Below are 22,946 nucleotides of genomic sequence, written 5' to 3'. Positions count from 1 at the left end.
TTCAAGAAACCTTAAATGTCCCTGTGTGGGTTGGGAGTATGAGAAGAGAGACAAAGGGGAAAGAAAGGAGCAGAAGGATGAAGTCACTGGGCAGCAGAGATCTTGTTCCATGTTAAATGCCAGGAATTTTTTTTTTTTTTTTAACTTATACCAACATGAGAGTAGAAATGCAAAATAGATATAGTGAGCAATATTTAACTTACTGTAGGGAAAATGGCACATCAAAATTTCAGTTCTGGCCAGACATTAAACTTAAGTTAAAATGAGGGATTTCCCTGGTGTTCCAGTGGCTAAGACTCCATGCTCCCAACACAGGGGGCCCTGGTTTGACTCCTGGTTGGGGAACTAAGATCCCACATGCCACAAGGAAGAGCATTCGTGCCGCAACTAAGACCCGGCATAGCCGAGTAAGTAAATATTTTTAAAAAATGAAATCAATAATACTAACTTACGACTTTCAGTTCACTGTAAGCATTTTTACATATGCCAAGCCAAGTCCCCATCATTTGCTACTAACCATTTACTAAAGATCCAAGGTCCTGAACCTTATTGAACTGATAAGGTAACAATAGCCCTCCCCAAAATGTGTGACTCTCCAAATTAACAGAGACTCCCTCAAAGAGTGCCGTATACTTACTAGGTTTCATGGCATTTGGAGCACTGGAGGGTGCAGTCCCCCAGCCTGTTGTCGACGCTCCTGTGTCATCCATCTCGCCCCACCCAGGACTGCTTTCGTTTGGCTCACCCCAAGCTGAAGTACCATTATCTGGAGCAGATGGTGTGCTTTTGCTCCAGACTGTAAAGAAAGGACATGCGTCTCAAAGAATGATTTGTTAAATGAACAGTGTAGTATCCAGTGGAGGTGAAGGGAGGAGCAACAGGACCTCCTGAATTCTATGGGTGGAAACAGAAATGTGGATACCACCTACATGGAGGACACTCGGCACTGTCACTTCTACTTTTGGTCGAGTAATTCCACCGCCAGGAAATTACACCATACGTGTACTTGTAAAAGTAGATGAAATTACATGTACAACAATGCTCATGGCATCACTGTCAGAATTGGAAGCAACCTAAATATCTATGAAAAAGGGACCAATCAGACCAATCATGAGTTGCCCGTCAAATGAATACTATATACAAAGCAATTAAAAGACAGAAATGTATGTGTTAACATGAAAACTTTTGAAGAATAATGAGAAAAGCATGGTGAAGAACAGTGTATATAGTACAATTCCCTCTGTGTAAAATGTTTCTAGAATAGATATATTTTGCTATAGGTATGAACAAAATTTCTGATTGGCACACAAAGTTCTAAAACCTGCAAGGAGAGACCCTAACTAAGGGTTAAGATTATTTTATTTATTACCTTTTGCTTTTCTATATAGTTTGAAGGTTTTTTACTATATGAAGAAAATTTTTCACATGTTCTAGATAGGGAATTCATGAGCAAATCTTCACTTCCTTGTCTTCTTTTCAATATTAAAAATAGAACTAGTTAAAGGTAATCATTTCATAACTGTATTCGCTGAACATTAGACTTACTTTGGAGAGTGGAAAATTGAGTATTATGATTAATTTTAACTCAAATAATCCAAACAAATTAAGGGTGCATCCCTTTAATTCGCTGATTTACACGAGAGCATTCAAGTTGCCAATGCCAAACTAAGAACCATCACCAGCACTACATTTTTAAAAAATGTTTAAAATCACCTCCCTTTATAAGTTTTTATCAGCACTACTTTTAAAATTTACTAGGCATGATGTTTCTTATCCAAAGCAGGAGGGAAGAAAATTTAATTCTGGACAACTGATTATCATGAGATAACCTCCACATGACTACGTGCTTCACTTCCAGAGGTTAACTGTTAAAAATCATCTGGAAAGTGATGGAATACTTTGGCCACCTGATGCGAAGAGCTGACTCACTGGAAAAGACCCTGATGCCGGGAAAGACTGAAGGCAAAGGAAAAGGGGATGACAGAGGATGAAATGGTTGGATAGCATCACAGACTCACGGACATGAATCTGAACAAACTTCAGGAGAGAGTGAAGCACAGGGAAGCCTGACGTGCTGTAGCCCATGGGGTCGCAAAGAGTCAGACACAACTTAGCGACTGAACAACAACAACAATCTCCACATCACAAAGTATGTTGCTTCCAGAGGTTAACTGTTAAAAATCATCTGGAAAGTGATGGAAACCTTCCAGATCCCAGCTTGGCTCTAGCGTTTTCTGATAGCCTCTGCAAGAACAAACACAGACGGCTTCCCACTGCTGGGGAAAGAGCGACACAGAGGAGTGTCCACAGGGAGAACAGGAATGGAAATCAGGTCTATTTCTGCTCCGATTTTAAGTCTTTATTTTTAAATCTAGAGCAGAGTTTGTTTGGCAAGATCTAAATCTTTTGGATTCTGCAGACCAATACAACTACCAAAAAAAAAAAAAAAATTAAATGGGAGGGAGACTAACCCAGGGAGGCCATCTTTCCCTTTTGCCAAGAAAGAACATTACCATGTACCACCAGTTTCTGTCATCACCATCATTTGATAAAAAGAGAGCTTTTGTTGACATCAGCCTACAGTTAAAGCAGGAAAGAGTCCCAGAATGAAGCTAAGTTCAATAAATACCCCTTAATAAAAATGCCTTGGTTTAGGATCGCTTTTCTTCAACAAAACCTGTAAGAAAAAGCCATCACCTACCTGATGCTGATTTGCCGGTCATCGGGGTAGGCAGGTTTGCTTCTCGAGGTGCTGGGCCCCCTTGGGAATTCTTATCCCACAGATTCACATTCTTGTAGTTATAACTGTTGGGGTCTCCCCATGCGGAAGTGCCATCGTCAATGTCCATCTTCCGACTGATTGACTGTGGGGACGGCTCTTCCCAGCCGCTGGGCTCCTCATCCTTGGTGGTTACTGGCTGAGGCCCGCTGCTCCAGTTGGAATTGGAGGGTCGTCCGTTGCCTGGAGGTGGTGGGGCTGGGCCTCCCCAGGAGCCAGAGGCCTCGGGTTGTGGTGGTGGTAGCTGCTGTGGCGGCGGCTGCTGTTGGTGCTGTTTGTTCCAGGAACTGGGCTGTCTGCCTGTCTCCGTCCACGCTGGAGACCTTTTGCAATCTTCCCACCCGCCTTTGGAAGCCAAGCTTGCATTCCCACTGCTCCCCCAAGTCCCAATTTCACTCTGCCCACCTTCGCCCCACCCGGACACAGGTTTACTCGCAGCATTTTCCCAATTGCTGGTTTTTGCCTGATCGACCTCCTCTCCCCAACCATTCTTTCCAGAAGTCCATCCTTGGTTGGGCTGGCGTCCACCTCCCCACCCCTGATCCTTGCTGGAGTTCTCATTCCAAGAGGAAGATGTCTTCTCGTCCGGCCGTCCTCCTCCCCAGTTGGAAGAGTTGTTGTTCTTATAGTCGTTCCAGCCTCCTGTGTTCTTGGGGTCTTTCCACTCTGTAGAGGCTGAGAGCTCTCCCCATCCAGACTTCATTTGATTGCTTTGGCTGGGTGCGTCTCCCCAGCCCCCTGAGTTCTTGGTCTGTGTGGCAGCGCTCTCCCACCCCTCAGTTCCTTTGTCAGATTTCCCCTCAGGCCTTGGCACCTCTTCAATGTCCCACACTGTGTCCTGCTTAATTTGAGTCTGGCCCCAGCCAGTGTTTGAGAGCACCCTGGGGTCCAAATCAGTTCGGCTCAAAAGAGTCTGCAAGACAGCCTGACAATCAGGATGTGTGGGCCGGTACGAACGACGGCCAGAATTGTGACTGTCACTACTTCCTGCTTTGTGGTTGCTTCCAGTGCTTTGACCTCCAACTTCACTTCCCGTGGAGCTGGAAGATCTTCCCCAACAGGGAGCCTGGGCATTGCCTTGGTTTTCAGGGAGGGGGTGGCCCTTCTGATTGTCCCATGCTCCAGTGCTAGAATTTGGTTGGTTTGGACCACTCCATTCTCCAATTTTCAACTCATCAGACCCAGTCGGCTGTTTCCATTCTCCCTGAGAGACCCCGGATGTCATTTTGTTCCCTTCACCCCATTTGTTGTCATTAGAGTCCTGAGGGCCAAAGTTCCAGGACCCACCCGTAGACCTGTTATTGTTGTCCCAAGAGTCACTTTTTGACCCGGTTGATTTCTGAACAGGAGCTCCTTTCCAGGAGTCCTCTCTCTCCTTTCCATTGTTCCCATTGTTTCCAGAATTGCTTTGTCCAGAGGCTGTGTCAGTTCCAGAAGGCCCCCTAGCTGCACCCCAAGATCCAACACTCCCAGTCTTTCGATCTCCAGTGCTTTGTGAAGGGGCATCAGTGCTCCTGGAGGCGTTCCCCAAGCCCATCCCAAAGGGCATTCCCTTATTCTCCATGGGGTTTGGTGAACTTGAGTTCAAGGAGTTAGTGTTTCCATTTTTTGGTCCATCAGTGTTATGAATTTGAGCCTGCTCTCTGCCAGAGACAACAAAATTAACACCCGCATTTTCCATCTTTGACTGCTGTTCCCTGGATGCCTGACCTACTGTGCTAACCTGTGCACTGGAATTACTAGTCTCCGTTTCCAATGCCCCTTTCCTAGAATTTCCTTCTTGGACCAGCGCTGGCCAGGCAGATGGGTTGCTATTTGGGTTAAAGTTGCTGAAGCCAGAGCCAGGTCCAATTCTCTCCTGACCACTCACATTCCTCCAGTTTCCTAGTCCATTGTTGCTCTCTGTAGTAGAGTTGGAAGATTGAACAGATTTAGCCTTAGGGTCAGATTTCCAGACCCCAAGATTACATTCGTTCCCGGAACTTGCAGACTGGCACTGGCTCCCTTTTCCTTTGTTACTAGTGGTGCTTCCTGGCAGAGTGCTCTTCTCAGAGCCAGGGTTCGAGGCACTGTTGTTATCGGTGGTGTTTTCGGAAGAAGACTCAGTGTCTTTGCTGGCAATGCAAGGCCACTCTTCCATGTCAGACCCGTCTACAATCACCTTGTCCCAGATGTGAATGGGGTTGGGGGAGGCGCCGCTGTTGGAGGAGGCTCCCGGGCCCCAAGTGGAATTTGCATAATTTGAAGCAGCAGCACCTCCAAGGGTTGACTCTGAGAAAGAGACGGTCTCATTAATCACAGTGGCACATGCATCATCTCTCAACACCTCGAGCTCAACCATCCCAAAAGCGAGCTCATCACTTCCCCATAAACTACTTCTCTACCCACTGCCTGCCTTGCTTAACTGTATCATACCCGTCTTAGTCGTCTCTTCTGTTCTGCCTGGTTGGTGTATTTGCTAAATCCTACCCCCACAGCACTTCTCAAGGGTATCCTCGTGCTACTTCCAGGGACAGAGAAGGGACTTCCCCTATCCTGAGACAATGCAATTAATAGCCCATCCTTGCTTTACAGCTACAACCCACTCTAAACACCCCTAGTATTAATAAAGCACACTTTTGATTATATCACCGCTCTATGGAAAGCAGTGGAGAGTTTCGTAGTGCATAAGAATAAAGCTAAACTCTTGGGCCTGAGGTCTGATCAAGATGCTCCACAACCTGGGACTCACTGACTTTTCCATTTTCCCCTTCCCCTGCTTTATCTGATGATGCCCACACTCTACAAACTGTGCCTTCTCACCCCAGCTCCATTCCCCATGGGCATCTATTGTTTTTTTCCTTTGGAATTCACACAATGAAATCTATCCATCTTTCTGGGCCTAGTTCAGATGCCACTTCTTCTATGAAGTTTTTTTGAGCTCGCCACCTGAAAACAGCCTTTCTCTGTCTGGAGCTGTTTTGCTCAGTGTACTGCATTCACCTCTTCCTTCCCTCACATGAATGCCCTCCAGGCAGAGACCTATCTTGCTAACGTTTGAATTCCATATGGCAGCCAGGGCACTGCTGCTCAGTAAGCATCTGCTGAATGATGAATGCCCACCCAGCTAGATGCTGGGGTAGACAAGCATGAATCAGTTTGTATGCCCAAGGAACTTGATAAAAAGAGTCTGGCTCAGAGCATATTTGATTGGCGCAGGAGGGAGGGGGAATGACCTGTTTTTAAGACCAATAATTTCCTCTAAACTTATTTCAGTTCTTTTTAACCAAACAGCTTTAAATCAATATGAAGTTCAAAAAAAATATTACATAGCCCCATATAAAAGTAAGGAAGCGGAGAATCTCAAACTCTTGAGATCAGGGGCCTCCTTGGTTTTAAGAATGTAAACAGGAGAGTGACTCATGCTGGACCCACATCTATGTCCAGGCCTGGTGAGACTCAGCTGCTGAAGTGCCCGACACAAACACCCCCTCACACTTCCCTTTGCAGCTGGTGACGAGGGGCCAGGAAGGAAGGGCCAGGAGGCCTTTCTCTGTCTGGGCTGGGCCTGTCCTGACGGCTACCAAAGGAAGCCTCATGAACAGGGTTTGTCTCTGTATGAAGGCCTATGTCACTGCCAGCTTTCGCTCCATCTTTACTTTGCACATAAGATAGTAAAAAAAAATTCTCTAGGCAATTCTATGTTCAAATCAGAACTAGAATAAAGCATCCTACCATTAACAACCACCAATTCATTGTCCTTGCCAACGCTTGATGGTCTTCAAGCTCTGAATTTTGATATAATATCAAAAAAAAACATTTTTAAGAATAAGCAGAAATCTTTTGACAAGGTATTTAAAAATGGGGGATGCTATTTGGAAGTTCTTGGCTGTTGGCTGTTTAGTATTCATCTATTAAAAACTCTCAAAACTTCCAGCAGAGCGCTTCAGGTAAAGATTCCTTATACCTACATACAGTTTTTAACAGAGCTCAAAATTCAGGGCTCTCTATAAAGAAACATTGATCTTACAAATCTACTAAAAGAATGGTATTATGTGGAATTCTCCCCGAAGTTCTGCATTATAATCTAAGAGACCATTCTCTCTCAGTTCCCAGAGTTCCAGGAACATAAACACGCACGTCTTGAGATTCAGAACCAGCCTCTGCGCTAGCCTCACTTCCAGTCGCCCCGAGTACACCCTGAAGAGGCACCTGGGGCTATAGGGGCTTGAACTGTAATGCTCTTGTCTGAGGAGGGAAAAAAGGCGATGAAGAATGTGGACAAAGAGCAGCAAGCCAAGAAGACACTCGCCAGTCACTGAAACCCAGTTTCAGGAGAGAAATTCTGGTACACATCTCACACTGGGCTCCTCCTCCATCTTCTGAATAACCCCAGGAGTCTACAAGAATAGTCACCCACTCCAGTATTCTTGCCTGGAGAATCCCATGGACAGAGGAGCCTGACAGGTTACAGTCCATGGGGTCGCAAAGAGTCAGACACGACTGAGTGACTAAGACTAAGTCTATATAATCAACGCTTCTCGTGGACTTTAGACAGGCAACACAAAGTGACGCGCTGGCTCCCTGCAGCTGCCCCGTTCGCCTGCCCAAGGCGTGCTCACCTGGTGCAGCCCCACCCTCGCTCTGCAGCAGCGCTCCTGTCACTTGTGCGTTGTTGGGGTTTGCTCCGGGCGCCGTGGAGGGAGGAGGCCCTGCCCCGCCCCCGAGGAGCATGCAGGACGGTGGAGGGGGCTGCCCACGTTTTAGTAACACTTTGTGGTCCTGCTGGCAACGGAATCGCGGCGGCACCTCCCGAGGCATGTAGCGGGCGGCGCTTGGCGGTTGTCCGTTCGGCACTGCCACCCTTTTGGCATTGTTGCCACCATTGACTGGTGGCGATGGAGAGCTGCCAATTGGGCTGGCGGCCGTTGGTTGGCTTAAACTTGGTTTCGTCACTTCGGGCACTGAAAGAGAGAGATGGGGAAACAGCTTTTGAAATCCAGTGCATTTTTCTGAAGATTATTTTTTCAAGAAAGCATCCATGAGATAGGTTCCAATAAGACAATGCTTCTTTCACCCTACTCTGAGGGACATGGTGTTTCCAGATTCCCCAACATTTTCAGTTTACTGGAGATAGCTAAGGGTGGAGAGTGATGATGACAAGGATTCAAACACTGTGGTATCACGGAATGACATTCCATTAACTAAGGAGGAGAAGGAAGTAAGCACCATTCACTCCCCTAAATCAATAGTGGAGCCCCCTGAAGGGCTGCCTAGGAGCAGGTCTAAGGGTACACACAGACCCCAGGCAAAATCCCTGGGGAAAGGTTCAAGGCTCTCAGCCCAACAGCCCTTTCTCTCCATCCACATTCTTAAAGAAACCTGACCCAAAGTCCCTGGACTAGGTATGCTCAGCCCCCTTCATGTGCGCTCCTAGACCACGTTGTCCATCTCTGTGCCATTGAAAAAACTGTTTATATTGAGATTCTCCATTTGTAGATCCTTCTCCCCACCAGGCCAGAAGACCCTCAATGGCAGGAACCCATCTTTCACCTTTTTTTCTTAGGGTCCGGCACAAAGTATACCCCTAAAGGGAAACCAAGATTACAGAATCCCAAGATCAGAGTGGTTTTGGTTTCTACAGCCAGCTGAACTTAAAGATCATTTGCTTGGCATTCTGTGTAAACATTGGAAATGTTATAAACCTCTCTGCTTTTATTAAAAAAAAAAATTAAGTGGACCTTATGTGTATTTTTTCAACTGTTCATTTAAAATAAAAATTTCAAAATGTAGATATTTTTCATTTTTAAATATTTAAGGTTTTCCCTCCCTTGTAAAACGGCAAACGAGAAGGATGGGAATGTGTGAGATGAATATGAAGCTCTGCTGGACCCTTCTGGCTTCCCTTCCACCCAGCAGAGAAAGTTCTTCTGGACTGGCAAATCCCTCGTTTCATCCTACCAAGACTCCACCCTTTCCAGGAAAATCTACCTGGCAGCACAGTCTGGCAGCAATACAGAAACAATCACTGAGCTTGGTCATTCCGATGACTCTGAGGCCAGAATCCCTGACCCCCAGAGTCATGCGAGGGCCAGCCCGGGTGGCAGTATTGCTCTGACTGCTGAAACGAGGCTGGGTCAGCAGGTTGTTCATTGAACTGGCTCCTTTATGAGAGAGATACATCATCAGAAATCAGGGGGCCCAATCTATACCCACTGGACACTGGGGAGTACTATGAGTAACAGGAAGAAAAAAGAGCAGGAGCCTGAAGTAACTTCAAGGCTTAAACCCCTGGTCTAACCTTAGCCAATCATGAGGCAGTACTGTGCCTCCCAGGGAGGAAGAGAGGTAAGAGGATGAATGGATAAATAAGTAAATGTATTTCTCAAGAAAATAAACAGGCCATTGCCTAATATTGTGTTGACCCAAAAGTTCATTTGGGTATTTCCGTAACATCTTACAGAAAAATGTGAACTAACTTTTGACTAACCCAGTATTATTAATATAGTGGACTTTGCATGACTTATAAAGACCAATGTATAAATGACTGACAGATGGATGAATACAGATGAATTATTTAATGATTCATTTTCTATCTGTGTCTGGAGGATTCCATAGTACATGGCATTCCCAATCTCCGCTCCTCTTATTACGAGAATAAACAAGAAGCTGATGAAGGCAGGGGGAAATTCTTCCCAATTAGCTTTTAGGCCAGAAGGAATATGCTTCTACAGGGCCGCCCTTCTATAAAAAGACTAGAATCTCCACTTTAAAGTAACCAGGTTTGTCACTCATTTCCCTAAAATAGAATCAGACATGGTAAGAAGGTCTGAACATCAGTTGGACCAACTCTGAATCACTCGTAGCACAGTGGAAGAAATCTGGTAGATGGCATGCATATATTGTATAAGATTCCCTGCAAAGCTCTCAGGGCATTTTCCCACCATCACATCAGAGGTACAATGGATCATAAGTGATAAAGTCATAATAAAATGGGACCACCTTTTGACTATCATGCTTACAACACAGTGCTCCCTCCTGGGAGATTAGTCATTCAAAACTCTAGGACACTGTCAGAAAAAGCCTGCCTGCCGTACATGTTAAGAGTGAACTGTTTCAGGGCTTGAATGAGTTTTTACCCTGTTTTACTACACAACTTATATGCAGAGTACATCATGAGAAACGCTGGGCTGGAAGAGACACAAGCTGGAATCAAGATTGCCGGGAGAAATATCAATAACCTCAGATATGCGGATGACACCACCCTTATGGCAGAAAGTAAAGAAGAACTAAAGAGCCTCTTGATGAAAGTGAAAGAGGAGAGTGAAAAAGTTGGCTTAAAACTCAACATTCAGAAAACCAAGATCATGGCATCTGACCCTCATTTCATGGCAAATAGATGGGGAAACAGTGGAAACAGTGTCAGACTTTATTTTTTGGGGCTCCAGAATCACTGCTGATGGTGACTGCAGCCATGAAATTAAAAGATGCTTACTCCTTGGAAGGAAGGTTATGGCCAACCTAGATAGCATATTTAAAAGCAGAGACATTACTTTGCCAACAAAACTCCGTCTAGTCAAGGCTATGGTTTTTCCAGTGGTCATGTATGGATGTGAGAGTTGGACGGTGAAGAAAGCTGAGCGCCGAAGAATTGATGCTTTTGAACTGTGGTGTTGGAGAAGACTCTTGAGAGTCCCTTGGACTGCAAGGAGATCCAATCAATCCATCCTAAAAGAGATCAATCCTGGGTGTTCATTGGAAGGTCTGATGTTGAAGCTGAAACTCCAATACTTTGGCCACTTCATGCGAAGAGTTGACTCATTGGAAAAGACCCTGATGCTGGGTAGGATTGGGGGCGGGAGGAGAAGGGGACGACAGAGGATGAGATGGTTGGATGGCATCACCGACTCGATGGACATGGGTTTGGGTAGACTCCGGGAGTTGGTGATGGACAGAGAGGCTTGGCGTGCTGCAATTCATGGGGTTGCAAAGAGTCGGACACGACTGAGCGACTAAACTAAAGTAAGCACTAACTGGAGAGCAATGCAGGTGTTAGGCAGGATGCCCAATCCAACCTGTGTCCTGAAGTCCAACTAGAGACATCAGAATCCCTGCAGGTATCACGTCATACTCCAGAACACCAGGGGTAACTGAGGAAAGGGAACCTATGATTAAGTCTGAATTACTTTTCAGGTCCTCTCTTTTTTCTTCTGAATCTTAATGGTTTGCAGCTTGCGGTACAAATATTTCTGAAGATGAGCTGCTCAAAATAAAGGCATAGTTTCTTATTTTCCAGAGAAAAGGTCTGTGGCTTAAACCTGATCTCTGCTTCAAAGGGGAATAAAGACACTGTGGAAAGAGCTGGGTATCCTACTTTCTAATTTCCATTCATTTACCACCAAAAACCATTTACTTACTCTAATGATTGAATCTTTTCCCCTTCTCTGCTGCCATCATTTTATACCAATCTCATCTTACAGTCTGAACTTCTAATTGCCTCTACTTCTGAAAAACTTCAATAAGATGCTTTTTCAGATAAAAGTTTTCTTAAGAAAATTGAGATGGGCAGAACCAATAAACTATTTTCTTTTAATACCTTGATGGTATCAAACATTAAAAAACAAAACCAAAAAAACTCTTCCAGTAACATTTTAAAAGAAATAGTTATAAATACAAATATGTCCTACAAAAGACATTTTTTAGACTGAAGAATTTCTTGGTGAATAATAATCAATGCAATACAAAAAAATCTCAAAGACTGATGACACACAGAGTGGCCGATGCAAGCTCAACACTGTTCAGCAACCTCTAAGCACTGTCTGTTTCTTTACCTTCCACTCATTCCCCAAACTCAATGCACACTGGCTTTTGCCCAGATCATCTCACTGGAAGCTTCTCTCCTCATTAAATCATTAGTGATTTCGTTCCCAGTCTAATGGGAACTGGTTGAACCTGGGGGGTGGGGGGAGGAGCCTGCTTTAAATATTAATAAATTAGACTAGTTGTTTGTTGTTTTAGTCGCTAAGTCATGTCTGACTCCTCTGTCCATGGAATTTCCCAGGCAAGAATACTGGGCTGGGTTGCCAATTCCTTCTCGAGGGGCTCTTTCCGACCTAAAGACTGAACCCCCATCTCCTGCACTGGCAAACAGACTCTTTACCACTGAGCCACCAGGGAAGCTCAAATTAGAGTAGACCCAAGGTTAGTACATGCAGCCATGAAATTAAACAACGCTTGCTCCTTGGAAGGAAAGCTATGACCAACCTAGATAGCATATTAAAAAGCAGAGACATTACTTTGCCAATAAAGGTCCATCTAGTCAAAGCTATGGTTTTTCCAGTAGTCATGTATGGATGTGAGAGTTGGACTATAAAGAAAGCTGAGCGCCAAAGAACTGATGCTTTTTAACTGTGGTGTTGGAGAAGACTCTAGAGAGTCCCTTGGACTGTAAGGAGATCCAACCAGTCCATTCTAAAGAAGTCAGTCCTGAATATTCATTGGAAGGACTGATGTTGAAGCTGAAACTCCAATACTATGGTCATCTGATGCAAAAAACTGACTCACTGGAAAAGACCCTGATGCTGAGAAAGACTGAAGGTGGGAGAAAAGGGGACAACAGAGGATGAGATTGTTGGATGGCAAAACCAACTTGATGGACATGAGTCTGAGTAAGCTCCAGGAGTTGGTGATGGACAGGGAAGCCTGGCGTGCTGCAGTCCATGGGGTCACAAAGAGTTGGACGCGACTGAACTGAACTGAAGGTTATTACAATGAACACCATGTAGTCGCTATAATAGGATTTCTGGAATAGACTCAAAGATAAGCGTTTTGGCCAGTGGAATAAAATGGTCCATCATCCCAGGTATGATGATGGGAAAACATTGTTTTTTCGTTGTGTCCCAGTTGGGTAAAGATTATGAATTTGCCTTGGACAACAGTATCTAAAAATTTTAATTTATACTGAGCTGGAAGTTCTTCCCTGTTTCTTTGACTCACCAACAGACATTTACCAAGGAAATGCTAAGTGTCAGGCAACTAAGCCCTTCAAATCTTTGAAGTTATCAGAGCTGCCCCATGTGGGAAGCCTTTCCTTGGGGGTTAAACATCCCCTTCCCTCTTCTGGTGTCTAATCCTCCCAGAGGGGACACAGGTTCAAATTCCTTGACCAGTCTGGCCCAAACTCCTCAAGGTCTATCCAATAGAGGTCAATCTCTGTTCCTTTCCATAGCGTGGTGCCCATATAGGAACTGCAAATCCCTGCCTAGATATTGTACTTCTAGTAATGTAGCTTAAAGTTGTCCTTTTATAAATCAGTTATTTCATACTGGTAACTTCCATTAAGCCAACTGTCATCCTAAGACCTAATACCTTCCCAACAACACTAGATGGTTAAGTCCAAACCCTTCCATTACATAGTCTACCTCTTCAATCCTAATTGTATCCTTCATCCCTGTTAAATCTGGTCTATTACATCCATCCTACAAACGTCTCCAATTCCAAGACCAATACCCAAGAAAGATCAGGTGCTACCTAAGTACCTTTCAGTATTTGTTACCTGAGTAGCAGGCCCAGCTCTAGCCCATGCCCATCACTTCCACTTGAAAGCCCCGTTCTGTTCTCTCCAAAATCCTCACCCTTTTTTAAAAAAAATGATGGAAGATAAAAAATACATACTGAATCTACTTTTCCTCTGAAATATATGGACAAATCTTACTTTAGTCCTCTTTGTACAACCAGAGCCTTGACACCAACACAGTCTTTTCTTTTTTTCTCATAGGATCTGCTGGGCAAAGGGAGGTGGATTCAGAGTTCAGGGGAAGCTGCCCAAAGAAGGCAGTATCTTTGGGAAGAGGAACAGGACCCAGAACATCAGCTGAGGGAAGAGGAGTGGGATTCAGGCAGACTCCTGGGAACAAAGATGAAGGTACGGCTGTGAAACGGGATTAAAAAAAAGGTAAAAAGATCAGGGCCTCCCTCTTCTTATGGTCTAACACATCTCAGGGATAATTTTTATTTTTATTCTCTGGTTCTAACAATTAAATCCGTTATGAGACTCAAAACAGGCTCTTGGCTCACTTCAGGATTATTTTACTTTAATTTTTGAAGGGGAATATGGAAACTGTGAAACTGTACTCCATTTTATGGTAGGTATGAGAAAAACCCTAAACAGAGGCAAACTTTGGTAGAAGTAAAAAAGAAGATTTAACTTTTAAGGCTTTGGCAGAGGAAAGAGGAATGTGATTCTAAGAACAGACCTGGTACAAATAAAAAAAAGAAAGATCTAACGGATTTTCAGTTTTCCAATAGAAACACCACTTAACATACAGAGCAGCTTGTTTCAACAGCTCAACTGGTCCTTGGCTTCACAAGTATTAAAAATTGTGGCCAGGCCCGGGAACCCAACCACGGTGTTCCAGTAACCACAGAGTCTGGATTTTTTTAGGAAAATGCCAATTTTCTCATCTGTTGTCCCCATAAGTCATCAAAAAGTCCCATAAAAACACTTATATGCCAAAATCTTTTCCTAGATAGTATGTTGGTTTAAAAAATATGGACACTGTTTCATGATCAATAACTATTTCTATGGTAAAGTATAATTTATATTTCAAACAAGTAATTTACAGAGATACTTTAAAAATAATGCCTATTTCTGGGTTAGGAACTACAAAGTACAAAGGGAGAACACTATTTTAACTAATTAATTACAACTAGTAAGTTTTGCTCAGTTTATTTTATAAATCAGTACAAAGTTCTAGACTATTTTCTCCTTTGAAATGCCTTTCTTTCCTTTTTTTTTTTGGCAGCACCATGAGGTATGCACTATCTTAGTTCTCTGACCAGGGACCAAACCTCTGTCCCCTGCAGGGGAAGCATGCAGTCCTAACCACTGGACCACCAGGGGATTCCCTGAAATGCCTTTCGATTAGATATATATGGCAGTAATGTCTACTCATCTGAGAATCTGTTTTCCTGAACTAAGTTTCCTAAGAAACTAGTACTGCCTTTATTAGTCTTCCATCCCTGTGTGACATGCTTAGTCCAACAAAACAAAACAGAACAATGAAGAAACCAGTCCTCAGTGAAGCTCTCATCAAGCCGTGGCTTCTCTATGACCCTATCTTCTCCCGGGTTATCACAATCCCCTGCATCTAGACAGTGGTTCTCAACCTGGGACATATACTGTGGTCACCTACACAACTTCCCTAAGTACACCTGCTATGGCTGTGGCTTGGGACCATGAAGGTGTGGGAAGAGACCTGGGCTTGGGTGTTTTGACAACTCTATGCAGATAATTTGAGTGCGTGTGCTAGCAGGGAACATCATATTCAAATGGGTGAGGATAGAAGCTACAACACTGGTCTCAAGGAATGATGTCTCCCATCCTTAACGGGATTGACCACAAGTATGACCATCACCAGACAAGACTGCATAGTCAAAAGTAACAGAGGAGAAAGAATTGAAAACATGCAGACCATTAGAGGTTGAGAATGACCTCAGGGATGTCTGCCTCTGTTTACCACATATCACTATTTTGTAAGAGGTAAAGTACATTATCTTTTCAAAAAGCATATTCCAGGCTCTAGCTCAGAAGACAGTGTGACCATCCTAAATATAACACTCGTTTTCAGACTCAATGCCTGTCACGGATCAAGATGGCTAACAACTCTGCAGCTGCTATCTGTAAAGTAGGGGCCAGTGTGCTGCTTTTGTCATTGTTCTAAGAAAAATTCTGAAAAGGTTCTGTTCAAAATCATGACGTTCTTACTTTCAAAATGGGGAATTACTCTATCTACTCTCCTGCCTCCTAAAACACATAAGGCCAACTAGAAACACTAGTGGAAGTACTTTTAGTTTGTCATTACTTCTCTTCAGTGACTGCAGACAACCGACCTTAATTACTCTACACCCACCCTCATGAATCAGGTGGATTGGAGGCCGAGTCAGCAAGTGTAAAATCTAAACACAGAAGAGCAAATCCAGAAAGGAAGAAAAAGAAAATCTTACCTTTGGTTTTTTGTTCCGTGACCTGCAAAATAAAAAGACACAGGTAAATGAGACTTGCTTTCTAAACCAGCATTATAAGATTACTGCAATTCTGATACCTCAAATAATTCAAGCTGTCAGATACATAGGCTGAGCTAAAATTCAGAAAAAGTCAGCTCAGACATCCTTCTAAAGACAATGGCCATATGTCTGGCTATAACTTACACGACCATCATTATGAAAGAGTCCAAAAATTAAGACAAAAAACATTCACTCTTGATAAATAATGAGGTCCCTGCACTGGGAATAGTGTTTCCCATGCTGACATCCAGAAAAGGAAATGGATGAGGCCCGGAAACAAAATTAAACAGATACAAAAAGATTTCCCTGTGAGTATGGACCCAGACACCTGACTTCAAATCTAGAAAGCAGAGTTTAAGGGCCCATGCTCAGAGGCATCAGAGATCACAGTAGGAAAGTCGGGTTCAAAACCAAGCTCTGCCACTTCCTGTCTGTGTGATCTCAGTTTTCTATTTATCTGTTGAATGAAGATAATAATAGTATCTCTCTGCAAAGGACTGCTGTAAAGATTAAGCCAGATAACCTATAGCAATGCTCAATAACTGTTTGCTACTATAATTATCAAAGTTTATAGAAAATAATGTGAAATAGAGCAATAAGATTGAAATTATAATGTGGCTTCCCAGGTAGAGCAGTGGTAAAGAATCTGCCTGCCAATGCAGGAGACATAAAAGACATGGATTTCATCCCTAGAATGGGAAGATCCCCTGGAGAAGGAAGTGGTAACCCACTCCAGTATTCTTGACTGGGAAATCCCAGGGTCAGAGGAGCCTGGCGGGCTACAGTCCGTGGGGTTGCAAAGGGTCAGACATGACTGAGTGACTGAGAATACATACACACATAAATTTGAACAAATATAGACTACTTTGTTGAAAGTATTTCTTTATATAGTAACTAATACATTTCTGGAAGTGATTAACCTAAAAGGTTGGACATGCTAAATATAATAATGGGTTTTGAGAGAGGTTGGAAATGATGACTAGCAGCCACATGGAAAACTCTTCTGCTATTAAGAGGGGAAAATAATGGAGGGCATCTAATTATCCATGCCCTATAATATTTAAACAAAACCACAAAAGGTCATGAATAAGAAAAACATTCCAAAGGAAATGTACCAGAATTCCAACAAGGGTTAAATCGCATTATTGAGATCATGGGTTATTCTGACCCCGTTCCCAATTGCTAATCTTCAAAAAAATTTTTTTGTATTGGTTCTCCAACTTCTGTAACCAAAATATTCATATAGAAAAGAAGAGGTCTGATTATTTGTGGCTGGTAATCATACTAAGTTACTGCTCTGGATGTTCATGAAAACATGCTCATCTTCGGAAGGTCTGTCCTGTGGCTAACCAGCCCGCTTCAAAATGGATTCCAGCACACCAATGAATTAAACGATCCATTTGGACGACCTCCTGGAGTGTTTCTTACATTCTTGCATTAAAAGACAAGCTAATTCAGCTATACTGAATTTGTGCTCGGCAGCCTCTTAAAATGAATGTTTCCCAGTACTAATTGTTACCAAGCTCAGTTCTACTGTATAATTTTTCTGTAACCCCACCTATCCAAGAATGAGCTGATTTGCAACCACGTATCAATTCCTTACGGCAATTTATACCACGGTAAATAAATACTTCTTAGAATGCCATCTGGAAGATCAGTTATTACAGGAAGTCAATGTCTTCCCTAGCTGTAAGCAACAAACCCAACTAATGTCAAATGTGTCTTAAAATGTGGGTTCTTTTAAAAGTGTTGTCCTCCAAGATGGTGAAAAGCTGGATGATCAAAGCATGGGTTCTGCTAACGCTGAACAATGATCCTTGAGCAGCATCAGCCTAATGAATTGAGGCGAAATCCTTCTCAGACACCTCCCTCATAACTGGAAATCTAACACCGTTTACTCAGGGATGGTTCTAGAAAGAGCAAACCGCCATAACCACTGAGAACAATGGAAAAGCAGCTCATGTTTAATTTCTATGTATAAATAATTTAATTTAGCTAAATAAAAGTCAGTTCTCCATGAACATTATGTTGCTAGCATTCATTCTTGACTATTTACTTATTAAGCAAACATTTTTTGAGTAACGCTTTTGTCCTGGGCACTGTCCTAGTTACTGGAAATACAAATATGAATAAAACCTCGAGAAACTTACAGCCAGTCTAATGGGGAAAACAGACACGAAGAGGTGATTATAAAGCAATGGGGTAGGCTGTGAGAAAGATGTGGAAGCACTAAGAAGAGGCATCACATGTTCGCTGACTGAACGAGTGTATGGCCCCATTATAAGGCCACTGGCACGTTCTCTACAATTCTTTGCATCATAGCACATTTTAACCCTCTTAGTTGAGATGCTGTCTCTACAGTGAGGTTAAAAACCACTAAGACAGTCACATGGTGAGCTTTGTGTTTGCTCCTTAAAAGTGCTAAATCAGAATCTAATTCTGAAATTATACAATGGTTCAGGATGGTAAAACAATATCAAAGACCATGTGTCAAGCCTAGATTCTGTGCCAGCCAATCTAGAACATTTTTGAACAAACGTGACCAAATTTTTATTGTTCTTAATTAACCATGTGAAATTTCATTTACAGTGATATTTCTCTTGGACGTAACTTTTAAACCAGTTCTTAATGCAGATGCAAGCACACAGGGTAGACAGTCCAGCTGTACATACGAAATTCTCTGCACAAATAATCCCAATTCACTCTTGAATGAACCCACACCATCTTTTATTTTAAATCATTTTTCTATTAGGGGGATCCACAACAAAAGTTTACAGATGCACATTATTATTAATCACTTCTAGAATTGATATTTCGGGTTAAAATACATTGTTATCTATGTGAAAAACAAAGATGAACTGTACACAAGGCCCAAAACAATCATTCTATTTGGCATCTTCCTGTTATCAGCCTTTGTTCAAGTTCCCCAGTGGACAGCTTATAACCATGCATTCCCACAGACTGCAAAATCCATTTCTTGTACCAATTTAGTAGATGAAATGGGAATGCCCTAAGGAAAGAAAGCCTCACTAAGCTTCACTCTCCCATCACTCCCATAGGAAAGTCAGTACATGTGGCCACAGGGGCAATGTCTCTGATACCCCAAAGCTGGTGGACCCGCATATAACAACTTCAGTGACGTGGAATGTGGCTGTGTCCACCAAGTATAAAAAAAGCCTCTGGGTTGTCATCTGACATTTTAATTCAGACTCTGTACTGTCGTTTTAGTGAGTTTCAACAAGCTCAGGTTGGAAGCAGGTATGCCGACAGCATGAAGATGTGATGGGGAGCCCGTCACTATTAATAGAGCCAGAAACACAATTAAAAGCAGACAAAACTTAAAGAGCGCAGTAGTCCATTATGGCACCAAACAATAATGAATATTCCTTTTAATTAAGCCTTGAAGATAAATTACATTTCATGTGTTTAATGCAGCAGGGTCACATGCAATCTAAGTCAGAAAATATTTCCAGTATTGTGTCTTATGCTTGCACTTCTACGTGATTTTAATAATTCAGAGAACAGAATTAAGGAAAATGCTATGTAATGATGTGGGGGAAACTTGCAGTGTCCCTTGAGTCTGAATGCCTTGAGTCTGTTCTAAATCTAGAGTTCCCTCTGAACCCTGTTAACAGTTGCACCCCTTCCTAAACCTAGTTTCAATAACCTGGCTCCTCAAACCTGCCTCACAGTGAGGGTCTGCTTCCCAAGTGTGTCAGAAAGTGGTAACAAGAACTGGAGGCCAAGTGTCTCTGCCAGGCACTTTGCAAAGGCAGCAAAGCACCCCTGCCGAACCAGAGCCCATCAGGTGAAGCTCTTGAAGCTAAAAGAGTAGTGAGGGCAGGTAGCCAGCTCAGACTATGGCCAGGGCAGAGGGGACAGAGCAGGGAGGTCTAGCCACTTTCTGTTCCCCACAGCCCTGACAGGTGACATCTCTATGTCTTTTTTCCTGTTAGCATCTCTTTTTCCCTAAGCAAATGCCTCAAAACCATGCAACAGTATCTCCTTCAGAGCACTAAGCAGGCCCATCAGATCCTCTTTTAATTAAAAAAATATACATATTTGTTTATTTGGCTGTGCCAAGTCTTAGTTGCAACATATGGGATTTTTAGTTGTGGCATGTGGGACCTAGTTCCCTGACCAGGGATCGAACCCAGGCCTTTGCACTGGAAGCACAGTCTTAGCCACTGAACCACCAGGGAAGTTGTGCTCCCCTCCCCCACCAGATCCTCTTTGAGGGAGGATTCTTTATGGACTTTGAGGGAGATTTTTTTTAATGGAATTATCAACAAGCAGACTCATATAAAATGACATTGTAGGTGGACAATATCAAGGCAAACTCTCGCAAGCTTTGAAAAATCATTCCATAAACTTGTTTAAGAAAATGGAGATTAATTATGATACAAACAAGGAAACACAACAAGCATTTAAGTGTTGGTAACTCTCCTGCTTTTCTTGGTATTACTTACTGTTGTTTTCAATAAAATCAGCTGCAGCATTAATTTAACAACTACTTTACGATAACCAGTGCAGGTCTTTAACTTTCTCCTACTTTCCTATCTTAAAACTCGCAAGTAAACTAATGTCTCAAGTAGCATTTAAGATGTCAGGCATCCAAGCCAAGGCAACTCATTCTAGATATGCGGCAGATGTAAAGACAGACTTAATTGATTAAACCCACCTTCTGAGTGGCTTCTTTTTTCTTTTTATCCTCTTTCTTCCTTTTCTTGTCTTCCATTAACTGTTCTTCCCTTTCTTGCTCCTTCTCTCTGTTAAAGTAATGTCATACCACAAGGTTAAACACCTAGACTCACAGTCTATTTGTGTAGCGAATTAAACGCTTATAGATGGTGTGCAGGGCGACCAACATTTCCTCTCTGACTGAGCAGAGCGCAGTGCTGCATTTAAGCTAGCGGGGCACATAAAGCCCATCGCATGTACTCCTCCTCATTTTGGTCTGTAACCCCTTTTGCAACGTGACATTAAGTTTGGTTTTAAAGAAGTCCAGTAAAGTGAGTTTTTAGAATATCTTTCTAAACACACACATACATGATTATTGTATTTCCACTCAGCAAAGAACCCAATTTGAATATATGACAACATTCAGTTGGCTTCTGACAATACACCTCACAAATAATGCAGAATATATGATTTCAGTTACAGTATACAGGTATTTATCATAATTTAGGTGTTTTCCCATGACATCTTCAGACTGGTGAATATAAAACCCTATGTTCTAAATTCTGTATTTTTCTTCTACATTATTAACACTGTATGTTTTACATGTTTTCTACTTGTGTTTTTAAGGCTATATTTAAGGTCTTGTAAATCCATGTATTCCCTACTGGGTGATTTCACAGTTAGGATCATCAGGTTTTGCTCTCCTCAATAAAAATAAAAATAATATATAAAAATAAACATTCCAATTAGAGAAAGTCCTCAGTGTTCATTGGAAGGACTGATGTTGAAGCTGAAACTCCAATCCTTTGGCCACCTAATGCGAAGAGTTGATTCATGGGAAAAGACTCTAATGCTGGGAAGGATTGGGGGCAGGAGGAGAAGGGGACGACAGAGGATGAGATGGTTGGATGGCATCACTGACTCGATGGACATGGGTTTGGGTAAGCTCCGGGAGTTGGTGAGGGACAGGGAGGCCTGGCGTGCTGCGATTCATGGGGTTGCAAAGAGTCGGACAAGACTGAGCGACTGAACTGAACTGAATTGGAGAAATATGTACAAATCTTAAGAAACTAAGATCATGTAATTTATCCCTCACATTTGAAAAATAACTGCAAAATGCAATAGCTACTGTATCACATAAAATATTCTTACATACAATCTAATATTCTAATATATATAGAAAGTTGACGACTTCTACTTCTATGTACCAACTGGGAACAATGTATAAACAACAACTGGCATTAACTTCAAAACTCACGCTGGAAACCCCAGATGCCAAGCTTATTGAATTTCAGAGCTGGAAAAAGAGTTAGAGATCAAGCTCCCAGTTCCCAACAACTGAAGAGATGCCGTCTGCAATACTTGTAGTTTTAGGGGACCTGACAGCAAATCTATGGTTTCACAGATATCACTTAGATAAAGGATAAGTTGAAAGTCAAACAAATTGAAGAAGAGTGTTAAATGTCTGCAGACATGGCAAAAACCACAGTGATGGTTCCTGAAAGACTCAAGTTTGGGGAGTGAAACTTGCTCAACCTACCCAGAAGGAACCAAGGGCCAGCACTGAGGCACACTCCCACGAACAGGCAGTGATACTTCATTTATAGAAAGTAAGAACTAAACAAACAAACGAAGTGTTTTACCTATATATATCAAGTTTTCAGTGGCTCTTTCTACATTCACAGATGCTGCCCTTTCTCTTATACTTCTGGGCATAAATACACAAAAGCTTAAAGTGCACAATTCTCATTCCAACACAATGCCCATGTTGTTGCTGTCCACGTTGTTTAGTTGCTAAGTCGTGTCCAACTCTTTTACAACCCCGTGGACTGTAGCCTGCCAGGCTCCTCTGTCCATGGGATTTCCCAGGCAAGAACACTGGAGTGGGCTGCCACTTCCTGCTCCTGGGGATCTTTCCCACCCAGGGATCAAACCTGCGTCTCCTGAATCACAGGCAGATTCTTTACTAGTGAGTCAACTGGGAAGCCGAACATCCATGACAACTTAAAAAATACAATCAAAGAAGAGATTTTATTATAATTTCCTTAGGCTTAAGGCTGCTTTCTTTGGAATTGGATTATGTGTACATCAGCCTAAGTGTCAAGTTCTTGGTGAAAATCTACTTGCAGTCATGTACTACTTTAAGAAAATGGATTTACGAAAATTGGCAAGATAGATGTTGACCATCTAAGGTAGGCTGGCTGCAGATCCTGTTATATTTGGCTCTTAGAACCTCTTGCTTCCTCTGGCTGCAAATGGAAGGAGAAGATGGGGTTCCTCATGACCCAGTTACTGTAACTTGATTTCTATATTTTAAAGTACAACTGACTACAGAAAAAGAGCAACCATAGGCTGAATGAGTATCTCCTGTTGAAATATTCAATGCACTAAAAAGCATAATGTTGTAAAAGGAAAAGTTTATTTTAAAAAGGCAAGGTAAAAC

At 42.6% G+C, this 22,946-nt stretch overlaps 1 protein-coding gene across 25 annotated transcripts in view; it reads right to left on the bottom strand.

Moving 5' to 3' along the window:
• The window catches only part of TNRC6B (trinucleotide repeat containing adaptor 6B), a 241,083-nt gene that overhangs the window by 42,492 nt on the left and 175,645 nt on the right, over positions 1-22,946 (bottom strand). For 9 of the 25 annotated variants that reach the window (XM_081587529.1, XM_081587525.1, XM_081587528.1 and 6 more), the window contains 5 exons: positions 20,505-20,592; positions 15,764-15,785; positions 7,381-7,722; positions 2,702-5,050; positions 638-796 (listed from right to left, as the gene is read on the bottom strand). In XM_081587529.1, coding sequence (XP_081443655.1) covers positions 638-796; positions 2,702-5,050; positions 7,381-7,722; positions 15,764-15,785; positions 20,505-20,592 — 2,960 coding nt within the window. Of the gene's footprint in view, positions 1-637; positions 797-2,701; positions 5,051-7,380; positions 7,723-15,763; positions 15,786-20,486; positions 20,593-22,946 lie in introns of all 25 variants that reach the window. The other 16 variants (XM_081587543.1, XM_081587535.1, XM_081587541.1 and 13 more) reach the window with 3 other exon arrangements.

Source organism: Giraffa tippelskirchi, chromosome 4 (genome assembly GCF_054371585.1).
Source record: "Giraffa tippelskirchi isolate mGirTip1 chromosome 4, T2T-mGirTip1v1.2.pri, whole genome shotgun sequence".
NCBI classification, from domain to species: Eukaryota; Metazoa; Chordata; class Mammalia; order Artiodactyla; family Giraffidae; genus Giraffa; species Giraffa tippelskirchi.
The sequence above is the reverse complement of the archived record's forward strand: the minus strand, read 5'-3'. Positions and strand labels throughout refer to the sequence as shown.